The 14843-nt window shown below is 42.3% G+C and overlaps 1 protein-coding gene across 2 annotated transcripts in view; it reads left to right on the forward strand.

Annotated features, from left to right (window-relative positions):
- PSMC4 (proteasome 26S subunit, ATPase 4) overlaps positions 1 to 6075 on the forward strand; it is a 227474-nt gene extending 221399 nt beyond the window's left edge. For both annotated transcript variants that reach the window (XM_050769207.1, XM_050769206.1), the window contains 6 exons: positions 47 to 140; positions 4441 to 4608; positions 4694 to 4770; positions 4910 to 5078; positions 5286 to 5341; positions 5826 to 6075. In XM_050769207.1, the coding sequence (XP_050625164.1) occupies positions 47 to 140; positions 4441 to 4608; positions 4694 to 4770; positions 4910 to 5078; positions 5286 to 5341; positions 5826 to 5939 (678 nt within the window). In that variant the 3' untranslated portion in view covers positions 5940 to 6075. The remainder of the gene's footprint in view (positions 1 to 46; positions 141 to 4440; positions 4609 to 4693; positions 4771 to 4909; positions 5079 to 5285; positions 5342 to 5825) is intronic.
- The last annotated feature ends 8768 nt before the right edge of the window (positions 6076 to 14843 follow it).

A 14843-nucleotide genomic window follows, 5' to 3' on the forward strand; every position in this document is an offset into this window, starting at 1 on the left:
GGTGGAACCCCTGACTCCCACTTCTCTTCCTTCCTCTGGGTTTCAGATCGGCATCGATCCCCCCAGAGGCGTCCTCATGTATGGCCCACCTGGCTGCGGGAAGACCATGTTGGCAAAGGCCGTGGCACATCACACAACAGGTGAGCCCTTCCGCCCCTGCCCTGAGCTCTGATCTTCTGGCCTCTTCACCTTGCTCCCTGCTCGCTCACTCTCCCCAGGAAGTGGCACTGCACGGTGATTAGAAACATAGACTCTGGGGTCACAGCCCATGTGTGCATGTTACTGGCTGTGCTGACTTCACCTCCTTGGGCCTTTCCTCGTAGTAAAAGACTTATTTCACCCGGTGATTGTGAGCAGTTAATGAAGTAATGCAGTGTTTTCCTACAATGGGTTGTGACCCATTAATAATTATGAATTTCAATTTGTGGGTTGCAGCCAGCATTTTGAAACATGAAGTAGAACAGAAAGCACCAGATCACATCCACATAGTATTTATACCATGGTACAAGTATATATGGTACAAGTTCGTCTGTTTCGTGAAACTTGTTTCATACACATGTGCACACTCATGTGTACTTGTGGTTCTTCAAAAATGTGTTTTTTTTTTTTTTTTTTTTTTAATTCTTAAGTATTTTGTAGAGATAGGGTCTATGTTGCCCAGGCTGGTCTTGAACTCCTGGGCTTAAGGGATTCTCCCACCTCAGCCTCCCAAAGTGCTGGGATTACAGGTGTGAGCCATATGCCTGGCCCCAAAAATGTATTTCTTTTTGTAAGTGCCAGACAAAAATGTCTGAAAGTCACTCACTCTATAACTTTTTTTTAATTTATTTATTTTAAAGCCCTAAAATCTTCAGCATATGTTCATATCTTAATACGTGTGAGCCAGGGAGCAGTAGAAGGCAGTAGTTAAGCAGTATGTTTTCTAGGGCTAGACTGCCTAGCTTTGAAATCTTACTCCCCCACCAACTTCTTATGTGATCCTGGGTAAGTTAACCTCTCTGTAACTCAGTTTCCTCAACTGTCAGGTGGTACCTATTTTTCTGGGGTGGGTGTTCAGAAGAGCAAATTGATACTAAGCATCTGGAATGGGCAATAAATGTTAACTGTTGTCATTGTTACTCATTTGCTTGGCACTTTATTGAACTTTTACTCTGTACCAGGCCTTGTGCTAGAATGCAAAGATGATAATCAGAGATGTCCCTTGTCTTGACTGGGAAAAAAGAAATAGACACCTAGAACTCAGTCATTCAGTGACTGTTTATTGAAGACCTACTACGTGCCAGGATGTGTTGTAGATGGTAGAGACGTGACAGTAAACAGAGCACCTCCTTATGGAGGTGATGTCTTAGTTGGAAAAGCAAACAGATATACAAGTCAATAGATTATGTAGCACAACCCATGACTTGCATGTGGCTCAGGATGGCTCTGAATGTGGCCCAACACAGATTTGTAAACTTTCTTAAACATAAGATTTTTTTTTTTTGAGACAGAGTCTTGCTCTGTCGCCCAGGCTGGAGTGCAGTGTTGCTATCTTGGTTCACTGCAACCTCCGCCTCCTGGGTTCAAGCGATTCTTCTACCTCTGTCTCCTGAGTGGCTGGAATTACAGATATACACCACCATGACCGGCTAATTTTTCTTGTACTTTTGGTAGAAATGGGGTTTCACCATGTTGGCCAGGCTGGTCTCGAACTCCTGGCCTCAAGTGATCCACCCGCCTTGGTCTCCCAAATTTCTGGGATTACAGGTGTGAGCCACCACACCGGCTGTGTTTTTTTTTTTTAAGCTCATCAGCTATCATTAGTGTTAGTGTATTTTATGTGTGGCCCAAGACAATTCTTCCAGTGTGGCCCTGTGTACCCTTCACCCAGATTCCCTAAAGGTATTATCTTATGTAACCATAGTACAATTAGGAAAACCAAGAAATTAACAATGGTACAATACTATGAACTAAAGTTTAGACCTCCTTCAAATTTTACCAGTTTTTCCACTTAGATACCCTCACTTCAGGTTCTGTCATTTTTCTGAGTGAACTGGGGTGGTTTGTCACTGGCAGAGGGAGGGAGGAGAGAAGATGTAGAAGGGATGTAGCAATGGGAAAAGCTGCTCACTGGGGTAGAGTTTTGTTTTGTTTTCTAGAGACAGGGTCATGTCTGGCTGGGCGCAGTGGCTCACACCTCTAATCTCAGCACTTCGGGAGGCTGAGGCGGGCAGATCACGAGGTCAGGAGTTCAAGACCACCCTGACAAACATAGTGAAACCCCGTCTATACTAAAAATACAAAAAAATTAGCCGGGCGTGGTGGTGGGCACCTGTAATCCCAGCTACTCGGGAGGCTGAGGCAGGATAATCACTTGAACCCGGGAGGCGGAGGTTGCAGTGAGCCGAGATTGTACTATTGCAATCCAGCCCAGGCGATAGTGTGAGATTCTGTCTCCAAAAAACAAACAAAAAAAAGAGACACTGGGTCTTGTTCTGTCACCCAGGCTGGAGTACACTGGTGTGATCATAGCCCACTGCAACCTCAATCTCCTGGGCTCAAGCAATCCTCCCCCCTTCAGTCTCCTGAGTAGCTGGGACTACAGGCATGTGCCACCATGCCCAACTAATTTTTGTATCATCATTTTCAGTAGAGACAGGGTCTTGCTATGTTGCCAAGGCTGGTCTTAAACTCCTGGGCTCAAGCCATCCTCCTGCCTCGGCTTCCCAGAGTGTTGGGATCACAGGTGTGAACCTTTTTTTCCTCTCGTTTTTCGGGGGGAATTCATCTGTTTGTTCCAGTGACAGCACAGCTTACTAAGAGTGAGTAACTGAAGCAGGAGCCCATTCCAGCGTAGGTGGAAGGAGTAGTAGAGCCCAGAGGGGGCTGAGAAATTGGGAGGACAGGGAAGGTCAGGCTAGGAAGGGGACCGTAGTGATTGAGCAGGAAAGGCTGACGGACAGTCTGGGTCAGATAAGGCAATTCCAGGGATGGGGATTTCATGTGGAACTGGTTGGACATTTACAGAACAGCCAACTAAATGCGTGGCCAAAGTCAGGTGGTCAAGGTGTGTTTAGAGCAGAAACAGTCAGAAATCTTGAGGTTAGGATGCTGAACGAGCCCCCAGCTGATGCAAATACCAAGAAAGAGGGACCCCTTGAGCCAGGTGTAAAGTCTGGATCTTAGGGAGTGAACAGGGCAGGGCTGAAGCCTTGAACAGTTCCTAGTTTATGACATAAAACCACCCAGTCTATCTATGGACTGCATGTCTCCCTAGGAGAGTTCTGGGGGTATGCTTCATACAACACAAAGCATCTGATCCTTAAGAAACAAGTATAACTTTAAGAAACAAGGCCAGGGTCAAGCATGGGGTAGCTCATGCCTATAATACCAGCACTTTGGGAGGCTCAGCCAGGAGGATTGCTTGAGGCCAGGAGTTTGAGACCAGCCTGGGCAATACAGCAAGACCCCATCTCCTCAAAGATTTTTAAAAGCTAGGTGTGGGTACATGCCTATAGTCCTAGCTACTCGGGAGGCTGAAGAGGGAAGATTGCTTGAGCCCAGGAGATTGAGGCTGCAGTAAGCTATGATCATACCACTGTACTCCAAGTCCAGAGGGAGGGCCCAGAACAAATCTGTCTTCAACCCCATTGCCAATTGTCAGTTATATCAGAAGACATGCCGGTGGTCCCTGATTTTTTTCAGGAAATTAAAAAGCCGGGCCTTAGAGCAAATAGGAACTCAGGGCTCTTGGCGAGGCAGTATGATGTGTTAGTATACGGGCAGCATATCTGTTTTCTTGCTGATTTTGCAAGTGCTCCAGAAATCTAGACTGTTTTTTTTTTCTTTCTTTTTTTTAGTATTTCATATCCTGATTTTTAAATATTGGGCCAGAAAAATGACACATCTGGCTGGGCATGGTGGCTCATGCCTGTAATCCCAGAACTTTGGGAAGCCAAGGCAGGTGGATCACTTGAGGTCAGGAATTCAAGACCAGCTTGGCCAACATGGTGAAACCTTGTCTCTACTAAAAATACAAAAATTAGCTTGGCGTGGCAGTGCACGCCTGTAATTCCAGCTACCTGGGAGGCTGAGGCAGGAGGATCACTTGAACCCTGAAGGCAGAAGTTGCACTGAGCTGAGATTGTGCCACTGCACTCCAGCCTGGGCAACAGAGCAAGACTCTGCCACAAACAAACCAACAAACAAACAAAAAAAACAGTGACACATTTGTGAGGAGGATTCATAATTTAGGCCACTGGATCACTGGGGGGTACAAGTAGATGACTGTTCCCCAGGGCTGGATGTGGGACCCAGCCTTGGGCATGAGAGAATGACACAACTACTAGGTGTGGGTATCCAAGGAAAAGGATGTCTTTAAGGAATTCTCAGTTTCTGTTAAAGCAGAATGGGCCCCTCAGGAGGCTCATCCCCACCTAACCCTTGTCATCCTGTCATCAGCTGCATTCATCCGGGTCGTGGGCTCAGAGTTTGTACAGAAGTACCTGGGTGAGGGCCCCCGCATGGTCCGGGATGTGTTCCGCCTGGCCAAGGAGAATGCACCTGCCATCATCTTCATAGATGAGATTGATGCCATTGCCACCAAGAGATTCGATGCTCAGACGGGAGGTAAGTGATGCTGAAGCAAGGCCCGGGATCTTGGACAGGCTTGTCACATGGGATGCCCGGGACTGACCATGCTGTGCACTCTCAGCCGACAGGGAGGTTCAGAGGATCCTGCTGGAGCTGCTGAATCAGATGGATGGATTTGATCAGAATGTCAATGTCAAGGTTTGGGGTTCAGGATGGACAAGGGGAGGTGTGGTATAGGAACTGAGGAAAGGTGGGGGCTGGCACCTGAGGGGCGGTTATCAGGACAGAAAGGAGGTAGGAGTGCAGAGATCTGAGCTGACCTGCCCCCCGATGTCAGGTGATCATGGCCACAAACAGAGCAGACACCCTGGATCCAGCCCTGCTACGGCCAGGACGGCTGGACCGTAAAATTGAATTTCCACTTCCTGACCGCCGCCAGAAGAGATTGATTTTCTCCACTATCACCAGCAAGATGAACCTCTCTGAGGAGGTTGACTTGGAAGATTGTATCCTGCTGCAGAAGTGAGGGAGGGGCCCTAGTTGGGAACGGGGATTAGATCTTCAGCCCCACTTCTGCCATCACCACAGCCCAGACTGTGCAGGTGGGACCAAGGTCCAGGGAGGAGGGGAGGTGACAGAGATGGCCAAAGATGACTTCCAGCCCCAGGCATTCACCCCATCACACAAGGAATAGTTTCCTTAACTTGCTGCAGATGTGGCCCGGCCAGATAAGATTTCAGGAGCTGATATCAACTCCATCTGTCAGGAGGTAAGTGGTGGTTTCTCTCTGGATCCAGGCAGCGGGTGTGTGAGGACCCTTCTTCTCTGAACCACCCTGCTGTAGTCCTTCTGTCCCCTCATGGCTGCCCTGGGTCGTGGGCACCATCTCTCTCTTCCTCTACCATCACTAGGGGTGGATAGTACAGGGGTAGTGTTTTGTTTTTTGTGTTTTGCTTTGAGACAGGGACTCGCTCAATCACCCAGGCTGGAATGCAGTGGTGCAATCATGACTCGCTGCACTGATCCTCCCACCTCAGCCTCCCGAGTAGCTGGGATTACAGGCGCCCACCACCACGTCTGGCTAATATTTGTATTTTTTGTAGAGACGGGGTTTCACCATGTTGCCCAGGCTGGTCTCGAACTCCTGGGCTCAAGTGATCCGTCTACCTCAGCCTCCCAGAGTGTCAGGATTATAAGCATGAGCCACCGCGCCCTGCCACAGGAAGCAGATTTTAACTCTCATCCTTCAACAGAGTGGAATGTTGGCTGTCCGTGAAAACCGCTACATTGTCCTGGCCAAGGACTTCGAGAAAGCATACAAGACTGTCATCAAGAAGGACGAGCAGGAGCATGAGTTTTACAAGTGACCCCTCCCTTCCCTCCACCACACCACTCAGGGGCTGGGGCTTCTCTCGCACCCCCAGCACCTCTGTCCCAAAACCTCATTCCCTTTTTTCTTTACCCAGGATTGGTTTCTTCAATAAATAGATAAGATCGAATCCATTTAGTTTCTTCTTAGAAGTTTAACTCCTTTGGAGAATGTGGGCCTTGAATAGGATCCTCTGGGTCCCTCTTAATCTGACAGATGAGCAGACGAGGTGCATGGCCTGGTTTGCAGCTTGAGAGAACCAAAGAATTCAAACCAGATGACTTCCGAAATGTGGGGAAAGGGATGGAAAATGAACCTGAGATGGCAGTCGTTAATCACAGAATAAAGCCCTGTGCATCTCCCTTATTTCCTACGGTAAAAGTAAAGCAGTTTAGGTCACAGGCCTTAGGAGTTCATAGGAAGGAGATGTCCAGTGCTGTCCAATAGAACTTTCCACAATGATGGATATGTTCTATGTTCTCCAGTATGGTAGCTGCTCGCCACATGTGGCTAATAAGCACCTGAAATATGGCTGGCATGACTGAGAAACTGAACTTTTTTTTTTTTTTTGAGATGGAGTCTTGCTGTGTCACCCAGGCTAGAGTGCAGTGGTGAGATCTCGGCTTACTGTTGCCTCTGCCTCCCGGGTTCAGGTGATTCTCCTGCCTCAGCTTCCCGAGTAGCTGGGACCACAGGCACCTGCCACCACACCCAGCTAAATTTTGTATTTCTAGTAGAGACAGGGTTTCACTATATTGGTTAGGCTGGTCTCGAACTCCTGACCTCAAATGATCTGCCTGCCTTGGCCTTCCTAATTCCTAAGTGTTGGGATTACAGGCGTGAGCCACCGTGCCTGGTCAAGAAATGGAACTCTTACACACTGCTGGTGGGAATGTGAAATGGTAAGCCACTTTGGAAAACAGTTTGACAATTTCTTATGCTAAATACACACCTATCAGATGATTTAGCCACTTCTAGGTATTTATTTAAGAAAAAATAAGGCATAGATCCATATGAAGACTTGTAAATAAATGTTCTCATCATTTTTATTTGAAATAGCTAACACTGGAAACAACCCAAATATCCATCAGCAAGTGAATGGATAAACAAATTGTAATATATGTATGCAATATAACACCACTCAGTAATATGAAAATGAACTACTGATGTATGCAAAAATATGAAATTCAAAATAATTATGCTGAGTGACAGAATCCAGACAACAAATAATACATTTGTTGTATTTTTCTATTTACATAAAGTTTTAGAAAATCCAAACTAATCTAAGTGACAAAGCACACCAATGGTTATCTGGGACTTGGAGCGGGTGGAACGGATTATAGAGAAAAAAGTAGGAGGTGATAGACATGTTTAGATTTTTTGCTTGTTTGTTTGTTTTTACTGTGGTGATGGTTTTTCACGTGTATATGTCAATACTTATCAAATTGTACCTAATTTATTGAGGCATCAATAAAACTAATAGTTACATACATAAATGTACTTGAAATTCTACCTAGCACAATAAGGTAAGAAAAAAAGTTAAGGTGTGGGACTGGAAAAGAAATGAAACCCTTCATTATTCACAAACTTCATGATTGCCTATATGAAAAATCTAAGTCTACACAAAACCTATTAAAATTAAATAGCAAATTTAGCCATGTGGCTAAACATAGGAAAATATAAAATATCAAATATAAGCCAGGCATTGTGACATGCATCCACAGTCCCAGCTACTCAGGAGGCCGAGGCAGGAGAATTGCTTGAGCCCAGGAGTTCAAGTCCAGCCTGGGCAACGCAGCAAGACCCATCTGAAAAAAAACCAAATACATATATCAGCAATAAATAAATAAGAAATTAAATTTTAAATTATAACATTTATCAAATAAATTCTTAAGTGCCAAGAATAAATTTAAAATATATGAGATATAAATAATTAAAATTACAAAATATTGACAGAAATCAAAGAATACAAATAAATGTTGGGATACATGTTAATGTATTGGAAGATTACAAATAAAAATACTAATTCTCCACAAATTGATCTATAAACAACACAATGCCAATCAGAATCCCAGCAGTTTTGTCTTGCTGGAAATTGGCAAACTGATTCTGAAATATATAAGTAAATGAAAGGCTCAGAAATAGCCAAGAGAATATTTGAAGAAAAAAGCAAAGCTGGAAGACTTACAATACCAAATATCCAGACTGATGGTAAAGCTATTGTAACTAATATAGTGTGGTATTGCCTTACCAATGGACAAATCAATGGAACAAAATACAGAGTCCAAAAAGAAAATCATACTTATATACTCACTTGATTTCTGACAAAGTTAATCCTGTGGTGCACTGGAGTATGAGTGATCTTTTATTAAATGTTGTCTTGTCAACTCCATGTGTATAAAATAAATCTGTTACCAGATGAAGAGTTTTTAATTGGGTTGTTCAGATTATTGGCATGTTGAACAAAGAATTGGACAAAATGCACAAAGAAAAAGCAACAAAAGCAGAGATTTATTGAAGTGAAGGTACACTCCACAGAGTTGGAGAGGGCTCAAACAAGTGGCTCAAGAGTCCAGATTGTCATGTGCCTTGGGTATTTTATTAAACTAAAAGAGCATAGTAACACCCCTAAATATCCTTTAGAAGCCTCTGATAGGTCACACCCTATAGGAATGAAGAATTCTGCCCAGGACCAATCAGAGGCACCCTGCAAATGAAGGATTCAGAATGAACCAATCACAGACATTCCCATTTGTGACATAGGGGAGGGGCGGTTCAGAGAAGGAGGGCCTTTAGCCTCATGTTTGGTCAAGGAGAGGTGGGATTTTCCTCTTAGTCCAATTCCAAGAAGTCAGCAGGGGTCGGCCTTAGGTTCCCTGTCTCCAGACCCTATTCTCCTGCCTCATTTGGACCCCTATAATCTAACTGTAAATGTAAAAGGTAAAAAAAAGTTTTAAATAATTACGTAGAAGAATAGCTTCATGACCTTTGGTTTGGCAATATTAGTCTTTTTTTTTTTTTTTTTTTGAGACGGAGTCTGGCTCTGTCGCCCAGCCTGGAGTGCAGTGGCCGGATCTCAGCTCACTGCAAGCTCCGCCTCCTGGATTCACGCCATTCTCCTGCCTCAGCCTCCCGAGTAGCTGGGACTACAGGCGCCGCCACCTCGCCCGGCTAATTTTTTGTATTTTTTTAGTAGAGACAGGGTTTCACCGGGTTAGCCAGGATGGTCTCGATCTCTTGACCTCGTGATCCACCCGTCTCGGCCTCCCAAAGTGCTGGGATTACAGGCTTGAGCCACCGCGCCCGGCTAGTCATTTTTTAAAATTGTTTGTTTGTTTGTTTTTGAAACAGAGTCTTACTCTGTCGCCCAGGTTGGAGTGCAGTGGCACAGCCTCGGCTCACTGCAACCTCCGCCTCCCGGGCTCAAGCAGTTCTCCTGTCTCAGCCTCCTAAGTAGCTAGGATTACAGGCACCTGCCACCACACTCAGCTAATTTTTGTATTTTTAGTAGAGAGGGGGTTTCACCATGTTGGCCAGGCTGGTCTTGAACTCCTGACCTCATGATCCAACTGCCTTGGCCTCCCAAAGTGCTGGGATTACAGGTGTGAGCCACTGCACCCGGCCGGTGGCACACTTTTTTTTTTTTTAAGATAGACTTTCGCTCTTGTTGCCCAGGTTGGAGTGCAATGGCACAATCTCAGCTCACCACAACCTCCGTCTCCCAGGTTCAAGTGATTCTCCTGCTGCAACCTCCTAAGTAGCTGGGATTACAGGCAGGAGCCACCATGCCCAACTAATTTTATATTTTTAGTAGAGGGTTTCTCCATGTTGGTCAGTCCTGTCTCCAACTCCCGACCTCAGGTGATCCACCCGCCTCAGCCTCCCAAAGTGCTGGGATTACAGGCATAAGCTGCCGTGCCCGGCCACACATTCTTATACAAACAATTTTAACTTGGTTGTAAATAGCTCCACTCAAAGGACCTGGCCCATGCAGAAACACAAGACTTGTCTCAATACAAATCGTAAGATAGGTGGTATTTTGTACAGTCTAGAAAAACAGGCCAAGTTGCAGCAAACTCTTAGGTTTTAATGTTAATAAAGTCCTCTTGGATTTCATGGGCCCAAAAGTTCCAGTATTGTATTGCTTTTGTAAGAAAATTTCAAAATCGTAAAAAAGGCATCTGGGTAGTTCTTGGAATACCAAATAAGTAGTGGTTAAACTGGAGGTATTGGTGCATAGCTAAGGCACTAAATTTGTTACAGGTCAGAATCAACTCCCTAAAGTTTGATGCTCATAGCCATGAAATAAGGTGGTAGAGCAATGCAGGTTCCCTGATCAACCAGCCTTTCAAAAGGAGTCTTGATCTTATTCAAAGATCATGTCATTTAATTTGCCCTATGACCTTTGCCACACACAAATTATGCAGTAATTCCAGTATTCCACTAAAAATCCATGACCTGAATCTCATCATGGGAATACATGAAACTACAAAATTGAGAGATATTATATAAAGTAACAACTTTTTTTCTTCAAAAATGTCCTAAGAAACAAAGAAAGGGTAGTGAGTGATGTCACAAGATATCAGAGTAGGGGATTCTTGCTCCCTTCCTCCCACAAAAGTGGACAATTAGCTATCCATGAATAAAAATAGCTCTAGGAGAGCTCTGGAATCCAGTTAAGAAGCTGCAGCAACACAGTGGAGCAAAACACCTAGAATAACCAACACAAAGGGTAGGAAGAACAGTTTCATTTTTAAAAACTGAAATCATATCAAGTATCTTATGAGATCACAATGGAAAAAAAAACCCTAAAAATCAGTAAGAAGCAGAACTTTGGAAACTGTATAAATACATGGAAATTAAGCCCCTCAATGACCACTGGGTCAAGGAAGAAATAAAAGAGGAAATAAAAAATTTCTTGAAACAAATGAAAATAGAAACACAACATACCAAAATGTGTGGGATACCAGAAAAGCAGTGCTAAGAAGAAAGTTTATAGCAATAAATGTCTACATCAAAAAAGTAGAAAATTTTAAACTATCGAATCATGCACCTCAAGGAACTACAAAGCAAGAACAAACCACACCCAAATTAGTACAAAGAAAGACATAATAAAGATCAGAGAATTACTGAACAAAATACAAACTCAAAAAAAACCCAAAGGATTAACAAAATGAAAAGCTGGTTCTTGGAAAAGATAAACAGAATTGATAAACCACTAGCCAGATTAACCAAGAAAAAAGAAAAGAACCAAAAAAAAAAAAAAAAACAAAACCAGAAGTGTATTACAACTGATACCACAGAAACAGAGACTAACTAACAAACTGGAAAACCTAGAGGAAATGGATAAATTCCTGGATACATATAATTTACCCAGATTAAATCAGGGAGAAATACAAAACCTGAACAGACCAATAATGAGTAAGACAAATAATGATTCAAAATACTGAATCAGTAATTAAAAGTCTCCCAACAAAGAATCCAGGACTTGGTGCTTCACTGCAAATTCTACCAAACTTTTGAAGAACTAACACCAATTCTCAAACTATTCCAAAAAACCAAAGAGAAGGGATTCTCCCTAGCTCATTCTAAGAGGCCAGCATTACCTTGAGACCAAAACCAGACAAGGATGCAACAACAACAAAAAACTAGAAGCCAATATCCCTGATGAATGGATGCAAAAATTCTCAACAAAATACAAGCCAAATCCAACAGCACATCAGAAAAATAATATACCATGACTGAATGGGATTTATCCCAGGAATGCAAGGATAGTTCAACATATTCAAATCAATAAACGTGATACATCACATAACAGAATGAAGGGAAAAAAAGCCATATGATCAATAGATGCATTAAAGCACTTGATGAAAATAAACATCCTTTCAAGATAAAAAAATTATCATCAAACTAGGCATAGAAAGAACAAACCTCAACAAAGTAAGGGCCATATATGACAAACCCACAGCTAATATAGTGAATGAGGAAAAGCTAAAAGGCTTTCCTCTAAGAATGGGAACAAGACAAGGAGGCCCACTTTCACCACTCCTATTCAGCACAGTACTGGAAGTCCTAGCCAGATTAATCAGGCAAGAGAAATAAATAAAAGACATCCAAATTGGAAAAGAGGAAGTCAAACTGTACCTCTTTACCAATGATATGCTCTTATTTCTAGGAAAAACTAAAGACTCCACAAAAAACTCTTAGATCTGATACAGCCAAAAACCAATAGGAAAGCAATCCTGAACAAAAACAACAAAGCTGAAGGCATCACACTACCTGACTTCAAAGTATATTACAAGGCTATGATAACCAAAACAGTATGGTGTTGGTATAAAACCAGACACACGGACCAGTGGAACAGAATAGAGAACCCAGAAATAAATCTGTGCATTTATAGCCAACTGATTTTCAACAAAGGCACCAAGAACATGTACAGGGGAAAGGATACCCTCCTCAATAAATGGTGCTGGGAATATTGGATATACATATGCAGAAGAATGAAATTGGACTCCTATCTCCTACCGTATATAAAAATCAACTGAAAACTAATTAAATGGATTAAAAACTTAAATGGCAGACCCAAACTATAAAACTATGAAGAGAAAACAGGGGAAATACTTCAGGACATTGGTCTAGGCAAAGATTTTATGGCTTAGACTTCAAAAGCATAGGCAACAAAAACAAAAATAGACAAATGGGACTATATTATGGTAAAAAGCTTGTGCATCAAAAAGGAAACAACAGAGTAAAGGGATAACCTGTTGAATGGGAGAAAATATTTGCAAACTATTAATCTGACAAGGGATTGATATCCAGATATACAAGGAACTCACACAACAGTAAAACAAAATAAAACAACCCAACCAAAAAAAAATTCTATTAAAAAGCAGGCAAAGTACATGAATAGACATTTCTCAAAAGAAGACATAAAAATGGCCAACAGGAATAGAAAAAAAAATGCTCAACATTACCAATCATCAGGAAAATGCAAATCAAAACCAGAATGAGATATCATCTTAGCCCAGTTAGAATGACCATTACTAAAAAGATAAATAACAATGCATGCTGGTGAGGAAGCAGAGAAGAGGGAATTCTTTTTTTTTTTTTTTTTTTGAGATGGAGTCTCGCTGTGTGGCCCAGGCTGGAGTTCAGTGGCATGATCTCAGCTCACTGCAATGTCTGTCTCCTAGTTCAAGCAATTCTCCTGTATCAGCCTCTCCAGTAGCTGGGACTACAGGCACATACCACCATGCCTGGCTAATTTTTGTATTTTTAGTAGAGACAGGGTTTCACCACTCTTACACACTCTTGGTAGAGATTTAAATTAGTACATCTACTGTGGAAAAGAATGTGGAAATTTTTCAAAAAACTAAGAACTACCATATGATCCAGCAATACCACTACTGGGTATCTACTCAAAGGAAAACAAATCAGTATATTAAAGGGATACCTTAAATCCCATGTTTATTGCAGCCCTATTCACAATAGCAAAATATAGAATCACCCTGTGTCCATCAATAGATGAACGGACAAATACAATGTGACAGCCGGGCGTGGTGGCTCATGCCTGTAATCCCAGCACTTTGGGAGGCCAAGGCGGGTGGATCACGAGGTTGGGAGTTCAAGACCAGTTTGACCAATATGGTGAAACCCTGTCTCTACTAAAAATACAAAAATTAGCCAGGCACAGTGGCAGATGCCTATAATCCCAGCTACTCAGGAGGCTGAGGCAGGAGAATCACTTGAACCTGGGCAGCAGAGGTTGCAGTGAGCTGTCACTGTACTCCAGCCTGGGTGACAGAGTCAGACTCTGTCTCATAAATAAATAAATAAATAAATAAATATGATATATATACACAATGGAATACTATTTGACCATAAAAAAAAATGAAATAATGTTATTTGCAGCAACATGGAAGGAACTGGAGGTCATTAAGTGAAATAAGACAGGCACAGAAAGACAAATATCACATATTCTCACTCACATTTGGGAGATATAAAAAAAAAAAGTCACTCTTGGAGGTGTACAGTAGAACAATAATACTAGATGCTAGGAAGGGTGTTTGTGAGGGGATGAAGAAAGACTGGGTACACAACACATAGTTAGAAGGAATAAGCTCTAATGTTCAATAGCAGAGTAGAGAGATCACAGTTAACAATGTATATTTCAAAATAGCTAGAAAAGAGGACTTGAAATGTTCCCAACACATAGAAATGATAAATACTCGATGTGATGGATACCCCAAATACCCTGACTTGATCATCCCACACTCTATGAATGTGAGAAAATATCACATCTGGCTGGATGCAGTGGCTCATGCCTGTAATCCAAACACTTTGGGAGGCTAAGCGGGGAGGATCACTTGAGCCCAGGAGTTTGAGACCAGCCTGGGCAACAAAATGAGACCCCCATCTCTATTTAAATTTTTTAAAAAAGAAAATATCACATGTTCCCCATGAATATGTATAAACATTATGTATCCATATAAAAATATTTAAAAATTTTTTAAAGACACATAGGCTAAAAGTGAAGGGATGGAAGAAATTTTTCCATGCAATTGGTAACCAAAGAGAGCAGGGTGGCTATAATTATATCAGACAAAATAGACTTTATATTGAAATTGTTATTAGAGACAGAAAAGGTCATTATATAATAATAAAAGGGTCTATTCAACGGAAGATATAAAGATTGTAAATATATATGCACCAACATCAGAGCACTGAAATATATAAAACAAATATTGACCGAGCTAAAGGGAGAAATTGACAGCAATGCTATCATAGGAGGAAACTTTAATGCCCCAATTTCAATAATGAATAGAGCACTCAAGCAGAAAATCAATTTTTAAAAAGTCCAACTTGTGCATTCTAGCCTAATGGACCCCACAAACATATCTAT

This window comes from Macaca thibetana, chromosome 19 (assembly GCF_024542745.1).
Source record: "Macaca thibetana thibetana isolate TM-01 chromosome 19, ASM2454274v1, whole genome shotgun sequence".
NCBI classification, from domain to species: domain Eukaryota; kingdom Metazoa; phylum Chordata; class Mammalia; order Primates; family Cercopithecidae; genus Macaca; species Macaca thibetana.